This window comes from Lissotriton vulgaris, chromosome 5 (assembly GCF_964263255.1).
Source record: "Lissotriton vulgaris chromosome 5, aLisVul1.2, whole genome shotgun sequence".
Taxonomy (NCBI): Eukaryota; Metazoa; Chordata; class Amphibia; order Caudata; family Salamandridae; genus Lissotriton; species Lissotriton vulgaris.
The window spans coordinates 1,126,678,243-1,126,696,160 of record NC_141693.1 but is presented as its reverse complement, the minus strand read 5'-3'; the positions used below and the strand labels follow the sequence as shown (position 1 = coordinate 1,126,696,160).

The 17,918-nt window shown below is 44.8% G+C and overlaps 1 protein-coding gene across 42 annotated transcripts in view; it reads right to left on the bottom strand.

Moving 5' to 3' along the window:
• TCF7L2 (transcription factor 7 like 2) overlaps positions 1 to 17,918 on the bottom strand; it is a 337,643-nt gene that overhangs the window by 151,412 nt on the left and 168,313 nt on the right. For all 42 annotated transcript variants that reach the window (XR_015295976.1, XR_015295977.1, XM_086922837.1 and 39 more), the window contains one exon: positions 17,035 to 17,136. Coding sequence is in view for 40 of the 42 variants with exons in the window: in XM_086922837.1 (XP_086778963.1) it covers positions 17,035 to 17,136 (102 nt within the window). In the remaining 2 variants the exon portion in view is untranslated. The remainder of the gene's footprint in view (positions 1 to 17,034; positions 17,137 to 17,918) is intronic.

Genomic DNA, 17,918 nt, shown 5'->3' with positions numbered 1-17,918 from the left:
TAAATCAATATAAAAACTCACCACCCCTCTTGAATCGCCGTCACTCATTCCATGCTACATGCATTCTCATGACATACACTCTCCCAGGAAGCCCGTAAAGAAGTTTTTTTTTTCAATTTGGCCCAAAAATTAGGCCTGTTCACGTTTAGTCTTCCATTATTGCGCCTTGATCTGGGGTCTCCGCATGGCATTTTTGTAGGTTTAAAAAAAAATCCTTTTTGGATAATGCGGTAAAAAAATTATATATATATATATATATATATATATATATGTGTGTATATATATATATATATATATATATATATATATATATATATACACATATACATATACACACACACACACATATAATTGGGGGAACCCATTTGGGCCAGTGACAATGTTGGATATATTCCACACATTAATTTTGATAGGTTGAGCGGGAAATGGGAATACTTATTCGATGTTTGTCTCCCGGGTGTTCCAGAACCTAACATTAAGCATTAGAGGGTACCATTTGTGGTTAGGATGTGTTATTTAATTTTTTTTTTACAGGTGGTGCACCTTACCGGGTTCTGGTTATCCATGCACCTATGCCGCTTGTATTTCAAGCGTGGCTTGCAGACGCTTCTTGTGATCTGCACGCTCTGTCCTCCCACTGCTCGTCCTCGCTGAGGCAGTGATGTAGCCTGACCTCTCGGATTCGGGTTCAGCAGCCTCTCTTACCGCATTCAGCTGGGTTAGAGGGGCGTGGTGGGGGGGGGGGGGGGGAGGCGGGCGGTATGGGTCAGCAGGAGAGCTAAAACAGGTCAGCCAGGAGGAGGGCGAGAGGCAGTAGGAAGAATGGGCGCGGGACAGGAGCAGGCCTCGCGGTCTGCCCTGACACGTATTCGACCACATGATTCGAATACAACCCACTGAATTGTGATTGCTTGTGAGCACAATTTGCCATCAGCTGTTCTCATTAACGATTTCTGTAATCAGACAGAACGATAATGACCTTTACACAATGATAGGTGAACAGGACGCTTAGCTTTGACTGACTAATCAAAAATACAATTTCTCACCCCCGCATTAAATCTTTGTAAATGATGTATGTCAAAGTGCATGCTAACCATGGATGATCGCGCGCCTTAATGAGCGGCAGCCTGTTCTCTGGTAAGATGCGGGTGCTGTACTGGTCTGTTTCATTACTGAAAAAATAAGAGTGTTGTTGTATTGTAGGAATCACGACTGCTTACAAAAAAAATCCTGCTACGTGCAAAGGTTGTATAAATACTGCCTGAATGACAAGGAGTCCAAAAAGATATTCAGATTTAGGTCATGAGGTCTCATTTATTATTCAATATTGCATTCTGACCTTTATCAGCGAGGTCAGAAGATGGTGTTCTCTTGCTGGCTGAATTTTTATGGTGATAGCAAAGCCAGCAACTCGCACAGATAACATAATTACTGTGTCGTTATTTGGCCTATTCTGAAAGCTTTCTCCATAATGAAGCATATATTGTGGATTGGCCGATGGCGCTCAGCTCACGTATGGCAGTGGTCACGTTGGGGAGGTTCAGCATTGATTCGTGCAGAGGGCGCTCACCCAGCAGGCATGAAAATACCCGCACCTTCGGATACCCGATCATTTTGTAATTGCACCTTGACTAAACAAGCAAAGCAACCCCTGAACACAAGGGGCTGTGCAATCACCGCGGAGAAGAGGAAGGCGTCGCGTGCTGGGGGAGGGGGGAGGAGAAATGCGACGCGACATGTCAGACAGGGGAGGAGGCGGAGCGGGGGTGTGGGAGGAGTGCGGGAACAGACGGCGAGGGGAGGAGAGTAGGAGGAGGAGAGTAGGGGAGGCACGGCCTAGCGGCCGTGCAATCAAGAAGTGAGGGGGCGGGAGAGTAGGCAAAGCAGGCGGCTGGGGGCATGTGCACGCGCTTTTAAGCTCAATGCGCATGCGCATTGAGCTTAAAAGTCACGGGCACTGCAAGGAATCGCCACGATTCCTTGCAAGTTGGACAAAGAGTGGATAAGCCCCCATAGTCTCGCTTGCTCGATGCGCATGCGCATCGACAGGCGAGACCTAAAAAGGTAAGTGCAGAAAGAAGTCCAAGATACCAGAGATAGAAGTGGTGAAGGTGGGACGACAGAGGAGAGCTGACTTTACGGAGGAGGAGAAGGGGGAGATGAGAGACCCTTCTACAGGCGGAGATGTTTAAGCCTATACATGTCATTCTGGTCTTACAGTACTCTGAGAGTCTGCATCTAAACATTTAGAATTACTAACAGCAACGAGAGGCTAGTCTTAAGGGGAGCCAGCAAAGCACAGCCATCCCAGTCTGCCCCCCCCCCACCCCCCGACGTCCTTCAAAGAAAAAGGGGGAGTCTGGTGTGTGCTCTAGGGGATGGGGGGGGGGGCGGGAGGAAGAAACAGCGAAGAGCGTGTGTGTCTCTGTGGAGCAGCAGGTGGCAGCCCAAGACCAATTATACAGAAAATGAGATGACAGATGGGACACTAAAGTTCACTTTCAGTATGATACGGTGCCTCCGGCTCGTAGCCCCTCTTATACACCCCAGGCTCCTGTCCAGCCACTGAAATACGAGGGAAAGTGCCACCCAACAAAGAGTCTTCGACCGGGCCCCGGACACTTTCTACAGCGCTGAGATGCGCTCCTTTCAGGTTAGGGCGCTTCTTCCTCGTACTTGCAGCCTACTTCGGAATGACAATGCCTACGAGGCCCAGTGCGGCCTCCAAACGGTTAACCTCTCCCGGTGCCCTGCGGGCCCTGCAAGAGAAGGAAACAATCGGGGCATTGTCCAGTCCAACCGCACTGCCCGGGCCTGACACTATTTTTTGTGTCTGCCCCAGTTCTCAGCATGTCAGTTTTCTATGTTAACCGGCCATGTCGCAGGCGAGACTAGGCCCGCGGGGAAGGAGCAAGCGTCTTTGTATAGCTTAAAAAAAAAGCAACAATTACTCCCCTGTCCCTGTTTCCCTTTCACTGTCGGCTTCCCACCGCCCTTTTACTATCGCCCGTTGTCACCTGCACCCTTTCCCCAGCGCCTATGGGACCTACACCACAGCTGTCCAGGTGGCATATATTACACATTTTCCCCAAAAGTGGTCACTGAAAGTTGAACAGCTTCTATGTTACCAATTATACGGTTATTAGTTTTGCACCTGGAAGTGACAGAAAGGCTGGGATACAAAGAGCTTAACAATTCTGAAATCTGGCACCCATTGCAACATATATATATATTTTCTTGCACAGCTTGCAAAATAAACTTGCATAGGTACATAAACATGCAAGCACGGGCTACTTTCAATAGAATAAAAAAAGGACCCCACTAATGTACGTGGACCAGAATGAACACGAGCAATAAACTGTAAAGCCCACGTTCTATATCTTGTATTAATATGCTCTCGCAGACACCGCTCATACATACAGCTGCAGGGGCACTCCCACGAGCACGCTCACGTCTGTTCGTTGGTATCTTGCACGGTGCATTAACTGTAATAAGCGTGTGCACTCACTTCCTGGTCTCGGGGAATGCTTCAGACAGCTCGGGCCTTGTGTGACGGGGATGGAATGCCTGGCATATGGTGCTGTGAAAGGAAGCTCTGTTGAAAAGCGGGAGCGCTGCCATCCACGTAAAAAAAACACCCGTCAGGTGTCTGCCGACGAGGTACAGCTGATAGGCCGCGCCGGAATCCTGCGCCGCTGCGTGCACGTGCCTACGCGAACCGGGGAGCGCTATGAGGAAGTGACGAGGGGTAGAAGCGCGACAGATGCATTGTGGGCAAAGATGTCAACTAAACAATGAACCGATGGAGGGCACATTAATGATAGGGAAATATATGAACCGACTAGCACATCTAAGTCCGTTCCGCGTCACGTGGTTAATTTACGCCCCTATAAGATGTTCATGTTCTAGGCTGCAGTTGGAAAGCCTCCAAAATGTTTTTATCAACAAGTCGGAGTTTAAATTAAAGGAGGCCGCTCTTTGCTGGCTGTGAATGGACACCGGGTCGGACGGGCCTAGAGAGCAATCAGGCGCTGCCCAATTGCCCAGTGTGTGGGCCGGTTTATGGGTGTTTGTGCGCCCGTTTTATGGTCAGGTGAGCCGGATTTGACTGATTATTTCCCTGATATGACAGTAGCAAACGCAAATGCATGCCTTCTCCACCACCTGCAAAATATTCATAGGACATATCTTTACAAGTTCAAAACTGGAATCATTGCGTACGTGGGCCACTTTCTTAGCTATCTGATTCACTAATGGGGCCCACTTTTATCTTGTGTCCGGGCCTAGTTTTTGGCCCACCAACCCTGATGAACACTGGGGTTGGCCCGGATTGTACAGGTCCAGAACAGTTTATAGATATCAGTGTCCTTGCATTCAATCTGAAATCTTTTCAAATCAAATAATTATATCTCATCTTCATTTCTGGACTGTCACTGTTGCCCTTTTCAAAAGATTTAGAATGTATCCAGTAGGCACAAACTCACTTGTGACAATTCACATCAATCAATGGAAAATACTTGTCTGAAAATATAAAAATATTTTAATGTACATGTTTTATGCACACACACACACACAGATATATACAGGGCTTTAAGTGGTCCGGGTCTAAGGGGTCTGAGCACTGGCAGTTTTTTTAAGGGGGCCTCGAAACGTGTCACTATCGGGCTCCGTTTTGAGCCATGGCACAGGCGGTCTGTTTTTTTTCCCGGACGGCAGTGACAGCAGTTTGCGGTCATTGCAGTCCAACTCAGTGTGACTGCGTGATGGAAGGAGGAGAGTGTAGCGCCAATGCAGGGTGGCGTTCCGCTCGTTCACAAGTGGCTGCAACAAAGTGGGACAGATGACTGCTAGGTTCGACTTCTACCGACTAGGGTGAATTATTGTGTTTTAATTTTGAAATTGAACAGCGCGCCCACTTGGGTAAATATTTGTAAAACTTCAACATCCAGAGGGCAGTGTTTTCGGCCACGCCCACTGCGGCAGGTGTTTTAAATTGGACTGTGCACTAGCACGAGCGCGTTCTTTCTGTCATCACTATACGCCACAGAAGAAGGGACTTTGCGCTGCATTTTATTCCTTGGAAGTTTGTTCCTGTCTTGTAATGTTGTCAGCATGCAGCCATTAACATAAGGTGTTCGATCTATCCTCCAGTGGCCTTCTTTAATGGGTATCCTGCGCATGTGTGTGTTTGTGTAAATATATATATACACACACACACACACACACATATCAATATATATTACACTCCCCCACCCGGTGGGCATCGTGACTGAATTGGTTCGCTGCCTCTCCTGAAGTTGAAAATGTGGCAGTGTTTGTGCTCCATAAATGGAAGCTACTGGGAACTTGGGACAATTTCAATATTGCACCCACCACTGACAACACTCCCCGACAAGAACATTGCCCGCATCCACTCCCCCACCAGTAAAACCACGACAGCTCTTTTCCCTTGGATAGTGAAATGATTCCTGCATTCAGTCTCCACAGACTTGTTCATTACAGAGCACAAACCCGAGAGCAAGTGCTGAAGTATTGAGAACCCCCAAGGTAAAATTTACATTTACTTCAAAGTGGCCCCTGCAGAAGAAGTCTTAGGACTTTTTGAAGCTTTTGCGGTTTGAAAACATACACATATATATATATATATATATATATATATATATATATACACACACACACACACACACACACACACACATATACACACACTCTCCATCAAAACACTACCGTTTTGATACAGCATGTTTTTTGCCGAGTACAAACAGAGGGATCTTAAAGAATGCTTTTGTAGTGCAAATGACAAACCCACAATTTTGCCTGAGCCTTCTTGCTAGAAGAGAAAAAATACAGACTCAAAGGAAGACTGCGAGGAATAAAGTACATCTGTATTGCTCTACATTAGAGGTAAAGTGAGCAAGTTATGTGGGCAAGTGAAGATAATAGAGAATGTGCATGGTGGATGGGGGTGGGGGCAGAGGGAGAGTGAGAGTGAGACCGGACAGAGCAAGAGAAATTCAGGGAAAGATGGGAATCAAGAGGGAAAGAATAAAGAAAAGAGATGTGTTAAGGCATGGGCAAAGTGTTGAACTGTCCCAGGGGCCCACCTTCCAAGGGGTCCCATGGGACAACTTTGGCTGTTTCTTTCCCTCAACCACTTTTTCGTTCATTGCCTACATCTACCTCTCAATATCTCCCTGTACCCAGTGTCACCCTAACAATATTCAGAACAACGGGCAAGTCATAGATCAGCTGTTTCTGGGACGCCAATTCTGAAAAGTGAATTCACTATTGTTGGGCTTCATGCTGGCTTGAATTGCCTGAACATGTGTAATAAACTTTAAAGTAGTGCCCAAAAGGGGGCCCAAAAGTTTGCCTTTCCTGAGGCCTAAAATAACCTTAGGAGGACACTGAGAAAGGCTATTAAGAGGGACACAGACTGTGAAGTAGGTGGAATTAGAAACATGTGAGATTAGTGGGAGACAGGGCAGGAGACAAGGAAGACGAAGATCGAGTGGAGAATTCAAGGAGGGACAGAAAGATGAAGGAGGTAAATAAGGTTGATTTAATCAGAGCGGGAGATCAAGAGAAATAGATGAAAGGAGAAGACAATGCAAGAGGTAAGGGATCACAATGGAGACGCGCAAAGGACAAATAGGAACCCTAGGGCAGCGGTGTGAGAGAGTGGTGCAAGGAGGGAGACAGATGAGAGGCACACCAAGAGGGTGGGAAACTTGGATAGAGAAAGAGAGCTTGGCACCAAGCATTTCAGTTCCGCAGCGCGTGTGGGTGGAATTCTACAGAGGTATATTTGAGGATACTGTTTGAGAGCATAGTCCTATACTCATGCAGCTAATATCAAAACAGCCATTAGTAAGCTTAAGAAATGTGCCTGGCTACTAACAAGGAAAGAGATGACCACGAAAAGTGATAGATGCAAAGAACTAGGACCAGGATTACCTGAGCCTACCAACCCTCCTTGTATACGGACAACAAGAGTACGCTCTACAGCCCACAAACTAGACCACGCACTGGGATCTGTTATAGTGGAGGGCATAGAGTGCATTAGACCACTCCATTCAGATTCAAGGCCCACCACACATACGAGACATGGCAGACTGCGTAAACAGAGCACAGTTACTTGAGGTACAACACACAACAGGCAGCCACTGAATTCTGCTCCTGTGACTCTAGCAGCTTGCATTCCCTTGGGACACCTCCTCTGTCCCTGAGGGAGCTTAGCACTTGACCTGGGAATGTAGATGCAATGTCAGACTGGGGGCAGGCGATCCATCCACTGGATATCACAGATCATTCACTATTCAGCGAAGGCGTTTTACATGGTTATCAACTGCAAGGCCCCAACTTACACATGCTAAATATGTGTTTGTGGCAGCTCTGGGAGTATTATTGTGTTTTTTCATACCTTGCACTGGGCAGGGCGAGTCACCTCTCTATTGCCCTCAGGACAGTACCAGAACTCTGGAAAAACAATGCACCTCCTTATTTAATTTGGTAAAATGACAGGATTTTGGAAATCAAAAACCTTCACATTCCACAAACATAGACGTGGGGCTACAATGTTGCATCAACAGAGGGGCACAGAATGGCTTACCTATATGGAAACACAGTCAGACTCCAAAAGGTAATTCAATGCAAAATGTACACGCATGATCGTTTGTATTAAATTTATTTCTGCTAGGGGCTGATCACCAGTTCTGCCCTGGACCACATGAACACTTGCCTCTCTCTGTGTTCAGACGACCCTCCCTGAAAAGCAGGACATGTGCAGAGCAGAGTCGTGCTAAATGCTAAGGGTCAAAGAGACAACCCTCCCGCGCACAGTGCTGGCCAAAAGAGCACAGGAGGAGGAACACTGCTCTCAGCCAGAAAACTGCTTCGCAAGGCAGGCAGAGGAAGGGCTATTTTTACAGCATGTGCAGAAGACGACGAAACCCTGTGCTCCCTGGCACAGCCACAGACTTCAGAAAGACCCAAAATCCAATTATGCTTCCTTGAATGGCATTAAGATGGTTCGATTCGTGCCTGATCGGAGCTCTGGAAATAGCATTCGAGATCTCATCAGACCTCGCCAATCCATACAGGTCTGCAGCCTAGATTTCATATGGATTAAGAACTCCAATGTTGCACGTACATTTATTTTGTGCATCTGTGGTGTAACCTTATGGGATTGTGAAAAAAGGGTATTAACTGGGGGCAGACTTCAGTCATGCTCTCCAATATGGCCTCAGTGGAAAAGTGAGTCATCCCAGGGTGTGGTGCAAACTCAAACCCCAGCCCTGTGTCTGCAGAGCCCCCTTCCCATTGGGTAGTTGAGAACTGCCCCTATTTCGTTCAATGTATGGGTTTATGCGGCTCAAAGAGGATGGTGCGGTACATTAATGCGGATGATACACCGATTGCTGTACCTTAAGAGTTGAAAGGTATAAATCTAAACCATCCCCTTAAGACCCCCTTCAAAGACCAATGAACTCAACACCAATTTGTAGAGGGTAATATTTAAAGTCCTATAAAGCTGAAGGACAAGTAAGTGCACTTGGCCTTTACATATAGTCACTTTCTGAAATCCTATTTACAGTCCAATGTATTTACAAACAAATGTTTTTATGAATCTCAGTGCGTTTGTACATGCAACCACAAGAAAAAACGTAAAACCAGCTAACTAAGAAAACATTCCCATCACATGACAATGCTTATGAAATAAATTCCAAATATCCCACAAGATACGTTGTTGCTCTGGTTAAGAGATCTGCTATTACAATGTTATTAATTTAAAAGAGAAAAACTAAGAAATAGAAGACTGCTTCCTGCTTTTAATTGTTACTATGCTACCACTAATGGTCACTTTGATATATAAGCTTTGTGATGATAAATGTTAAGGCGCTCTTAATTCCAAAATTTCAAAAAGGAAAAAAAGGCTGGGTTTCCCTACTGTGGTGTGAATTTGTGATGTGTACATAAGCACAGATCTTGTATTGTGATTGCATTTATATAACGCTTACTACCCCTGACGAGGCGTCGAAGCGCTTTTTCGGCGAGTAGCACGCTACTCCGGGACCCATAGAGGATTGGTGTTGAATTAGTATAGTGAAACATGCAAGTACATTTTAAGTGGTGGATAGGTTAGTCAGTTATTTGGATTTGGAATGATAGCAGAAGGATAGAGGAGGAAAAAAGGTTTGTATTTATATAGCGCTTGTTACCCCTGATGGGGTGTTGAAGCACGCTACTCTGGAAGTCCATAAAGGATTAGTGGTGAATTAGTATGGTGAAATATGAAAGTAATCTCAGTGGTGGATATTAGTCAGTTATTTGGAGTGAGAAGGATAGCGGAAGGATAAAAGGGGAAGAAGCCTAAAAACATTCCTGTTCAGCAAAAGCATGAGCACAGTATAATCCAGCTTCCATCTCGCTAAGTTATTGTTTACTACCATCTTTCCTGGCACTTAGAGGCCTGCAGGTGATTAGGCGCGTTATAAAATCCCATTAACAATAACAATAACAACAAAGGTTTGCATTCATATAGCACTTGTTACCCCTGATGGGCTGTTGAAGCACGCCACTCCGGAACCCATAAAGGATTAGTGGTGAATTAGTACAGTTGAATATGGAATTTGAGTAGTGAACATGGTAGTCTGTTAATTTTGATTCAAAAGGATAGTGGAGGGATAAAAGAGTGAAGGATTTTTTTTTTTTTAGGTCTTAGCAGGAGTAGGAGGCTTTTGGATGAGTTAAAAGGGAGTTTTGGAGGGGAGGAGTCAGAGGGAAGAGTTTAGAAAGGTTTGTTTTGGGGGATAGGTATAGTAGAACAAGGTGTCAGATGATACAAGGAGGGGTAGAGTAGGAGAGAGTCAAGAAAGGGTTATTTTGGGGATCATAGTAGTGGCATGGGGTTTGGGATAAAGGAGAGTGGATCTAGAGGATATATTGATAGATGTGTAGGCTGAGAAATAGGGTAGTGCATTGGAAATGCTAAATGAGAAGAAAGTGATAAATATATAGAACCACAAGTACCTTAAGTTTTGTTGATGTGGATGGCGTGGGCTGGGTATTGCTCAATGGGAAAATGGGCGGCATTTCTGGACCTGGCCAGTCTCGAACAGGCTTAAACAGGCAACTGCCATTGTCCTCTCTGCCCTTAGCCTCGATGCCCGGGCTGAGACGCCCTAACCCTGGCCTTTTTTATAGCCCTAGTAATCAGGTGACCCCTTCAGCCAATGGGAACCCTAGCCCTAACACTATCCAATCACAACACTAGCCCTAAAATCTAGAACCAATAGGAGACCAGGACCTTACACCCAAATTTAGCCCTGGTCCAAGCACCGAAGCAGTTCAAAAACCCTGATCTCTACGTCCAATAAAGACCCTAGCCCTACCAGTAGTCCCAAAACAAATCCATGCAACCAATGGCACAGGTAGCCCTAGCCCCAACTCCCAATAGAAAGCCTAACCCTACTCTAAGTCCCACACCTAATCCAGCAACCAATCACACCAGAAGCCCTAATATCTACTTCCAATTAAAGGTCTAACCCTAGCCCTAGGCCCACCCTACTCCCAACAACCAATAACATAGGAATCCCTAGTCCCTACTTGTAATAGATATCCAAACCCTAGGCCTAGTCTCAAACCTACAATGATTGAATCACAGACCCATTGTGGGTGTGTTAACACTAGCTTACCTCACCAACTACAATAAGCCGTCTTCAACACCAACCAATCGTAAGAAGGGCCCTTCATCACCACAATGCACGAAGGCAGACTCTGCCGCATTAAAATGGAAAGCTCTGGAGACACACAGGACAAGCATTGGAGAAGCCAACTGCCCATGCCTTTCCCAAAGTTTTGACCTTGAAAATACTTGCTGCTGATGCTGAACAATTTTGGCCAAAGGAAAGAAAAAAAGCCTCCCAAAACAGCAGTTCTAGCGCAAACAGCACGCCTGCAACTGCCACACCAAGCATGTAAAACACCATGACAGCACAGCATCACTTTTCTTACTTTATGGCCAGCCAAGCCTAATGTATATGCACATGTCAGAAAGCATGCACCTTTTTTTCAATTTTACGTTTAATTTATTGTTACAAGATGGCAGGCACCCATCTTGGAGTGGTAAAACAAAAAATTTCAATTGTGCAAATCACATTCTCTAGTAAGGAACGGCTGGGCAGAAAATTAAACCTGCAAGGTCATCCAAAAATAAAACAGGAATGGATGGTGAGGGTTGGGAAGAAGAGCAACAGAACTCTGCTGAGAAGTTAATTACCTTTGGTAACGATCTTTCTGGCAGAAACTATCTAGCTGCGTATTCTTCACCTTTTGAATATTCCCCAGACATCAAACTGGAACCAGAAACTTTTCATTAATATCTCTGAGCGCCTGAAGGTGGCACCTTGCGGCTTCAAACTGACGCTGTTCATCTGCGGAAATGACTTGAAGGGCCTACATAGGCACAAGTCTAGAGCACTAACATCAGTTGCTTTTGACACTGTGCACACATCCAGACACAGACCCCCAAAAGCAAATTGGTACACCGTGTGCAGAATCCTAGACTTGGGATCTTATTAATTGATATTGTTAAAGCACAGAATGGAGAGGGTGGGAGGGTCGGTGAGGAATCTGTAGCTAGAGTCTCTACCGGAAAGAGCATATAGTGAAGGTAAGTAGCCTGTTTTTTTGTTAGAGACTTTTAACCTCACATTTCCCACCTTTTGAATAGTTACCAAAGCAATAGCTATTCGGAGGGGAGTCTTTGACTGGACTCAGACCAGAAAGGACCGAACAGGCAAAATGCCCCTTCTGGTGACCCCTTCTGTCCAGGCAATAATGCTTTAGGAATGTATGAAGGTACGCCCAAGTACCCCCCTGGCAAACATACAGGACAGGGAATTTTGCATGCCAACTCAGTGGTAGGTGCTGTGGGCCTGGTAGAGTAAGCATGCAGCTTTTCTGGAGGCTGCTTTTTGGCCACGTCGTACTAGATATTAGTGTCGAGCATTGTCCAGGGTGAGATGGTTCTCTTCTGCACGGCCTTACTTTGGTTCACTCCAGAGAGTCCCACAAATAGCTGTTTGTCCACCCTGTGGTCTTTGGTGCAATATTTGTAAAAGCTCCGAGCTCTCTTGGGGACCAAGTGATGGAGTCTCTCCTCTTATGAGGGGTATGGTGGAGCACAGAACGTCGGCAGGGTGATGGTCTGTGGAACAGAATCACAACTTTCAACAGGAAAGATGGCTTTATTCACAGAACCAGTTTATGTGGGAAGAAGAAAGTCTATGGTAGAATGACACAAACCGCCTGGAGCTCCCTCATTCACCGTGCCAAGGTGTTTGCAATGAGGAACCTTCTGGATAGTAGGGAGCTGTAAGGGACAGCTGTGAAGCTGCTCGAAAAGAGTGCACACCAGATAAGTCAGGACTAGATTAAGGTCCCGCTGGGGCTTGAGAAAAGGATAACGGGGGAAAATGTGTTGTGACTCTTAAAAAAAAAACTGCACCACCACCGGTGACTTAAACAACGAGGGCTGATCTGACAACCTTACGAAGGCCGAAACATAACCCATACTGTACCCAAAGCAGAGCCTTGCCGGGAAAAAAGATAACAGGACAAATAGGAGAATGTCAGATTACTAGCCCTGGAGGGGATCAGTCTGGAATGTGCTGCTCTAAACCACAAATGTGTCCCAACAAAAGACATGAACAGTTTTTGTTGAGGGATGCCTGGCTGCCAAGATAACATCAACCACATCTGGAGGAAGGTAGAAGATGTCCAGTTGTCGCCACTCTATTTCCAAGCATGAAGGTAGAAGTCGTGAAAGCTATGGTGAAGAACCCTGCCTGGTTGCTGCAACAGCAGGTCCTACCAGAATGGCAGCATGATTGAAGGACAAATGCTCAAGTCCAGGAGTTCTGGATACCTCACTGTCTGTGCCCAATCTGGAGCCACAATAATGACTTGGGTTCAATTGGTCCTGATCCTCTTGAGAACACAGGGCAGGAGTGGAATAGGCAGAAAGGCATACAGGAGTCAGAATTCCATTTGAGGCAGAATGCGTCTCAGAGCAAGAGGCACCTAGGGAACTCCAATGCGTAGAAGTGCTAACAGTGCACATTCTTGGCAGTAGTGAACAGATTGAGCCACGGTTCTCCCCATCTGTGGAAGAGACTTCAGTGCTATTTAAGATTGAGGGCCTCTTGGCTCCTTGGGGCCCAAAGGTGCAGCAAAAGGAGTCATTAGGGATTCAAAGAGCTGTAGCATGGCTGTGCGGAACTCATCTGGCGCAGCATGGCTGAAAGCCCCAGAAAGTCAAGTTGCACCGGGATCAGCTGCGGAATCTGCTCCAAAGTCAGCTAACTTTGGGAGCGGGATCAAAAAGTTTGGGTCGACCCCAGCACCTGTTCAGTCAAATGCGAGAGGCACAAGGGAGCAGAATTCCCCTTTGACTTCTGGTGTTTTCGACACTTACCTGAGGACTTGGAATGTGATGAATATTGACCTCTGGAGCAGCTTCAACGACCTCAGAAACAGGAACGGGACTGAGAACGAGCTTTGGATGCGGAGCGGGACTTGGAATAGTCCCGCCGTGAAGTCTTCTGATGCTTGGCAATGTAGAGCTTCACCTCGATTTCCCCGGATGATCTTTGGGTTCACCGACGAGGAGTCTCCATAGACCGTGAAGCCATGGCTTCGCCACATGCACCACAGGGACACCTGATTGGGATCAGTCACAGTAATCTGTTTGAGACAGTCCCTACTGGGCTTGAAACCTGCTGTTTTAGGCGGTGACATCCCTTGCACACAGCAGAAATTTAGAAGAAAAAAACCCCAAGATAAACATCTATGAGATACCAGATCCGTGTATGTAGGTGCAGAAAAAAGAAACAGTGGAGGTCAAAAAGTGAGGAATCTGCAGCCAGAAGTCTCCATCACAAAGTCTTTCATCAACACACAACTAAATTTGTAAGACCTAACAACGATTGTTTGTGACAGATTTCTGGGTGCTTCTAGGTATCACACAGTGTAGGTACACAATGAGATTGAAACTTCATTCTCAGCACGTCATGGTCGGTCTTGGCCAGCGTGGAACTTATCAGCATTACACAAACCTTTTCACGTTATTTAAATCCATAACAACAAAACAGGCACTTCAGGAAAGTTTACTTAATGTTGTTTGCAAGTCATAGAGTTGTGACACACTTAGATTCACAGGAGAAGGCTTTCTGACACAATGGGCAATTTTTTTTGCAGATATGGACTACCAGCCTCACACAGAACTTGCAGAACGGGCTGTGATTTTTTTTTTTACTGGGTCAAAAAAATCCGCTCACCGAGCATCTGAGAAAACTGACAAAGGGCATACCAAAACTTGTGAACACCCTCACAATCATGGAATCCACAGTAGACAATGACCTTCAGAATGCATTACCCTTCAAAAAAGCAGCCACTGACAAACAAAGATCATAGGAGAATTAACTGCAGGCATCATTTTTAAACCTGGAAAACAAGCATGGATGTGATGAATAATGCTTGCTTTCATACAACATTAGCCAAATCAATTGCAACAGCAGACACATTGAGACTGCGCCCTCTATGAACTCTATAGACAGAGGAGGTTACACTGTCTGCTGTGCGCAGACACTAAATGGCAGTAAACGGTCCATCTTGTTTGCACCTTTAGAAGAGAAACATGGATCACCTACAATGGGAACACTTTCGCCTACTCAGTCCACTTGATAACTTAAAGTTGCACGCAGTACGATTAGAGGAAGTAAACTATATTCAAATCTATGGACATAGACATGCGACCCATAAAGTATATGCACATTATGAATGGAAACGTAAGGTCTATGCCCTGTGTCGATGCAAACCGACTGTGCCTTACATGGACTCTTTGGATGCTCACTTTTGAAAGGGGTATACACTGGTTCATGCATCCTAATACTCGCTTGGTAATTGTATTCATGGACTGCACCAATGCCTGCTGATGTAGTCAATGGAGTCCTACAGTGTCTACTAAATAAAGGTGACCAGATTTAACGTACACCTAGTTCTACCGTGTTCACTAAATTCAAATGAAATATCTTAAGCATGCCCCAAGTACTTTAGTATGCATACCTTAAAGTAGTCTCCCCTGGTTAGACAAAACGCATAACATGCAATTTACGCAGGCAAAGGAATTATAGACCATGGCACACACTGCCATTATACAAATCCTGTATTATTAGAGAAGCATTAACGGTAGACAGTAAATCCTTCTTTCCACTGTATTTTGTATTTGCAACCTTTTCTACGTCAACAAACTAGCCTCCCCGGATTATGGTCCATCTTGTTCAGAGACAATGATGCATTTTTGAGAGGTCACAAAAAGGGCAAGAGTTGTTACCTTAGAAGACTCAAATTCAGTTTCCGCACTTTAAAAAAAAATGCACATCTAGGTAAGCACAAGCAGCTTGTCCATTCTCGCCTATTATACTACAAACAGATGTTGATTTACCAAAAAAAGTATTGTTTTACCTCGAAAACATGTCATTCTGTAGTCCGTGTGAGTAAAATACGGTCTGAATATTCATTCTGTAGCTTGCCATTAAGACAACAGTGAAATACAAATAGAGCACCAGCAAAGTTTCTTATGTAGGTCAAAAAGTCAGTGTCTGACACTATGCTCTGGCGTTCGTGTGCCTTGCCAACCAAATCTAGCCCATGGTTTAAAAAACGGATTAAAAATCTTACTATTTAAAGGCAACTTTTGAAAAGAGTGTGTCTCCTTTTGGCCTTGGAAGCTGCAAGTGCACTTTGAGTACAAAAGCCCCCTCTTAATCCGGGTAGCATTCTAACAAATTCCCGTAATAATGAACACAATGATTAGAGACTCTGCCGAATACAGCCTTACCTACATTGGCTACATTGTGTATTACGGTTGTGAGTGCCTGCAGGTTTGTTGTGAGAGCTTGCAGTTGTCTGCTACTGTTCGAGACTTGAGGTTGTGTGGTCTATTTACCTACATATGGAGGGCAGTGTACCCTTTTTGCAGGCAAGACATCTCTTTTTTAAATTACAAGATGAAAGACCCTTCCTTCCAGTATATACTTGCATCAATTCTGGTCTATTTATAGACAAACATAGTATTTTTTAACAACCAAAGATCTCATATTCATGAATCTCAAAAGTTCAACAGTACCAAGTGTGGCTTCTCCAGTAAGAGAATCTCTTCTACCACATACAATGGCCCCCAAAGCATTCTGAACAATAACGGGCCACTGCTCGGACTTAGCAAATTTAGTTTTCAGATCGATATCTTGTCCCTTTTTACAGTTTGACCACCAATGGTTAGTCCATTTTTTCGATTTCAGGCATTGGCAAAGTCCTGCAAAGTATTCTGGCTGCACCTAGCCTTTCTTGGTGCTCCGATATTTGGATCTCATCTGTGTCGCCAGCAGCATAGGCACTCTTTAAGCATGAAAAGCTTCCTTTGACATTTTCTTCTAAGCAAATATTGGAGCAAGTAAATTAGGAACAGGATTCCCATGGGATTGTACATTTTTTTGGGGTAGGTCCACATATATAAGTGCTAATTATAATTATGCAGTGAAAATGTGTATACAGTTTTAATTGAGTATTGTGAGCGGGCAGATCATTTTTGGTTATTGTGGCTTAAGATTTGTCCTTGCCAGGTCGTTGTTAGGCAAAGGGGTCATCCCAACTTTTAAGTTCACAAAGCCATGGTTGGAGAAAAGATATGATGATGTTGCTGGTGTTCCAACAAAGACTGAAATACGCACAAACACATAAGCAGAATTAAACCTACTGATGGTTGAGCATCATATGGCTATCCAATGCAGCAGCAAATGCTCTTACTGACCAATCAGGACAGATTACTGTTAATTCAACTATTAGGTAGCATAGCACAGCAGCAAAATCCATGACAAATGAATTGACGCGCAAAAGGTGACATGGTAGGCAGTGATGACGAGCCCTTGGCCATCAAACAGGAAACAGCATTTCTTTCAGAGATGTACTTACTACAATGTGTGCCGGAGAGGGAGACCTTGCGTCCTTGAGTGCTTGTCGGCTTTGTAGACTCCCTGCTTGAACATCAAGTAGCGGCCACTTCATCTGCAGATACTGGATGGAGGAGACAAATGAGAGAAAGGAAACAAAATGAGTTCCAGGAAAGGAAAAAAGAAAAGAAACTGTAAATAGAGTGAGCGAATGCACAGCAAGTTATGCATGGAGCGGGAGAAAAGCACAATGTTCATTCGTAAAGAGGCAATGAAAAAAACATTCACGCACAACAACAATGTAATGTTTAGTTCGAGGAACAACACTTTAATAATAATCAAAACAGCTTAAAAGGGTGTAAAGTTTTGAATACACTTTTGAATGTATAGAACGGAATGATTAGAGCACAACGGCTGTGTTCTTCATCACAACAGTAGTATGTCTGATGCATAATTCACCAGAGGAAGCCAAGACAGACAAAACGTTTTTATTTTCTGTTTATGTATAGGTTTTTGTATCTCTGTTTTTCATCTTTTGTTTTGTATCCTTTTAATGTTCTCTCAGAACATGACAAGTTTGTTTGAGAGCTTCTTTATCAAAGGATTTTGTTTCCAGAATCAATGCAAGAGCTATTTGGAAATTGGTCAGGTCTCAAATGAACATTCGATAATTTCTGTAACAAAAGCGATAGAGTCACTCACTTCCTGGCCCCGGTTTAGTCTTTGGGCCAGTAAATGTTTTAATTTCATTTTTTTCAATGTAGCACCAAAGATGTCCCTTTGCCGCCACTGTAGACCATTTTGCAGAAATAAAAATTGGTTTAGTAGATAAACATGGGAGTAGCGGAATGCATCAAGAGCCAATCCCAGGCAGGCGGCTTACCCTTATTTGGATGTGGCAGCGTG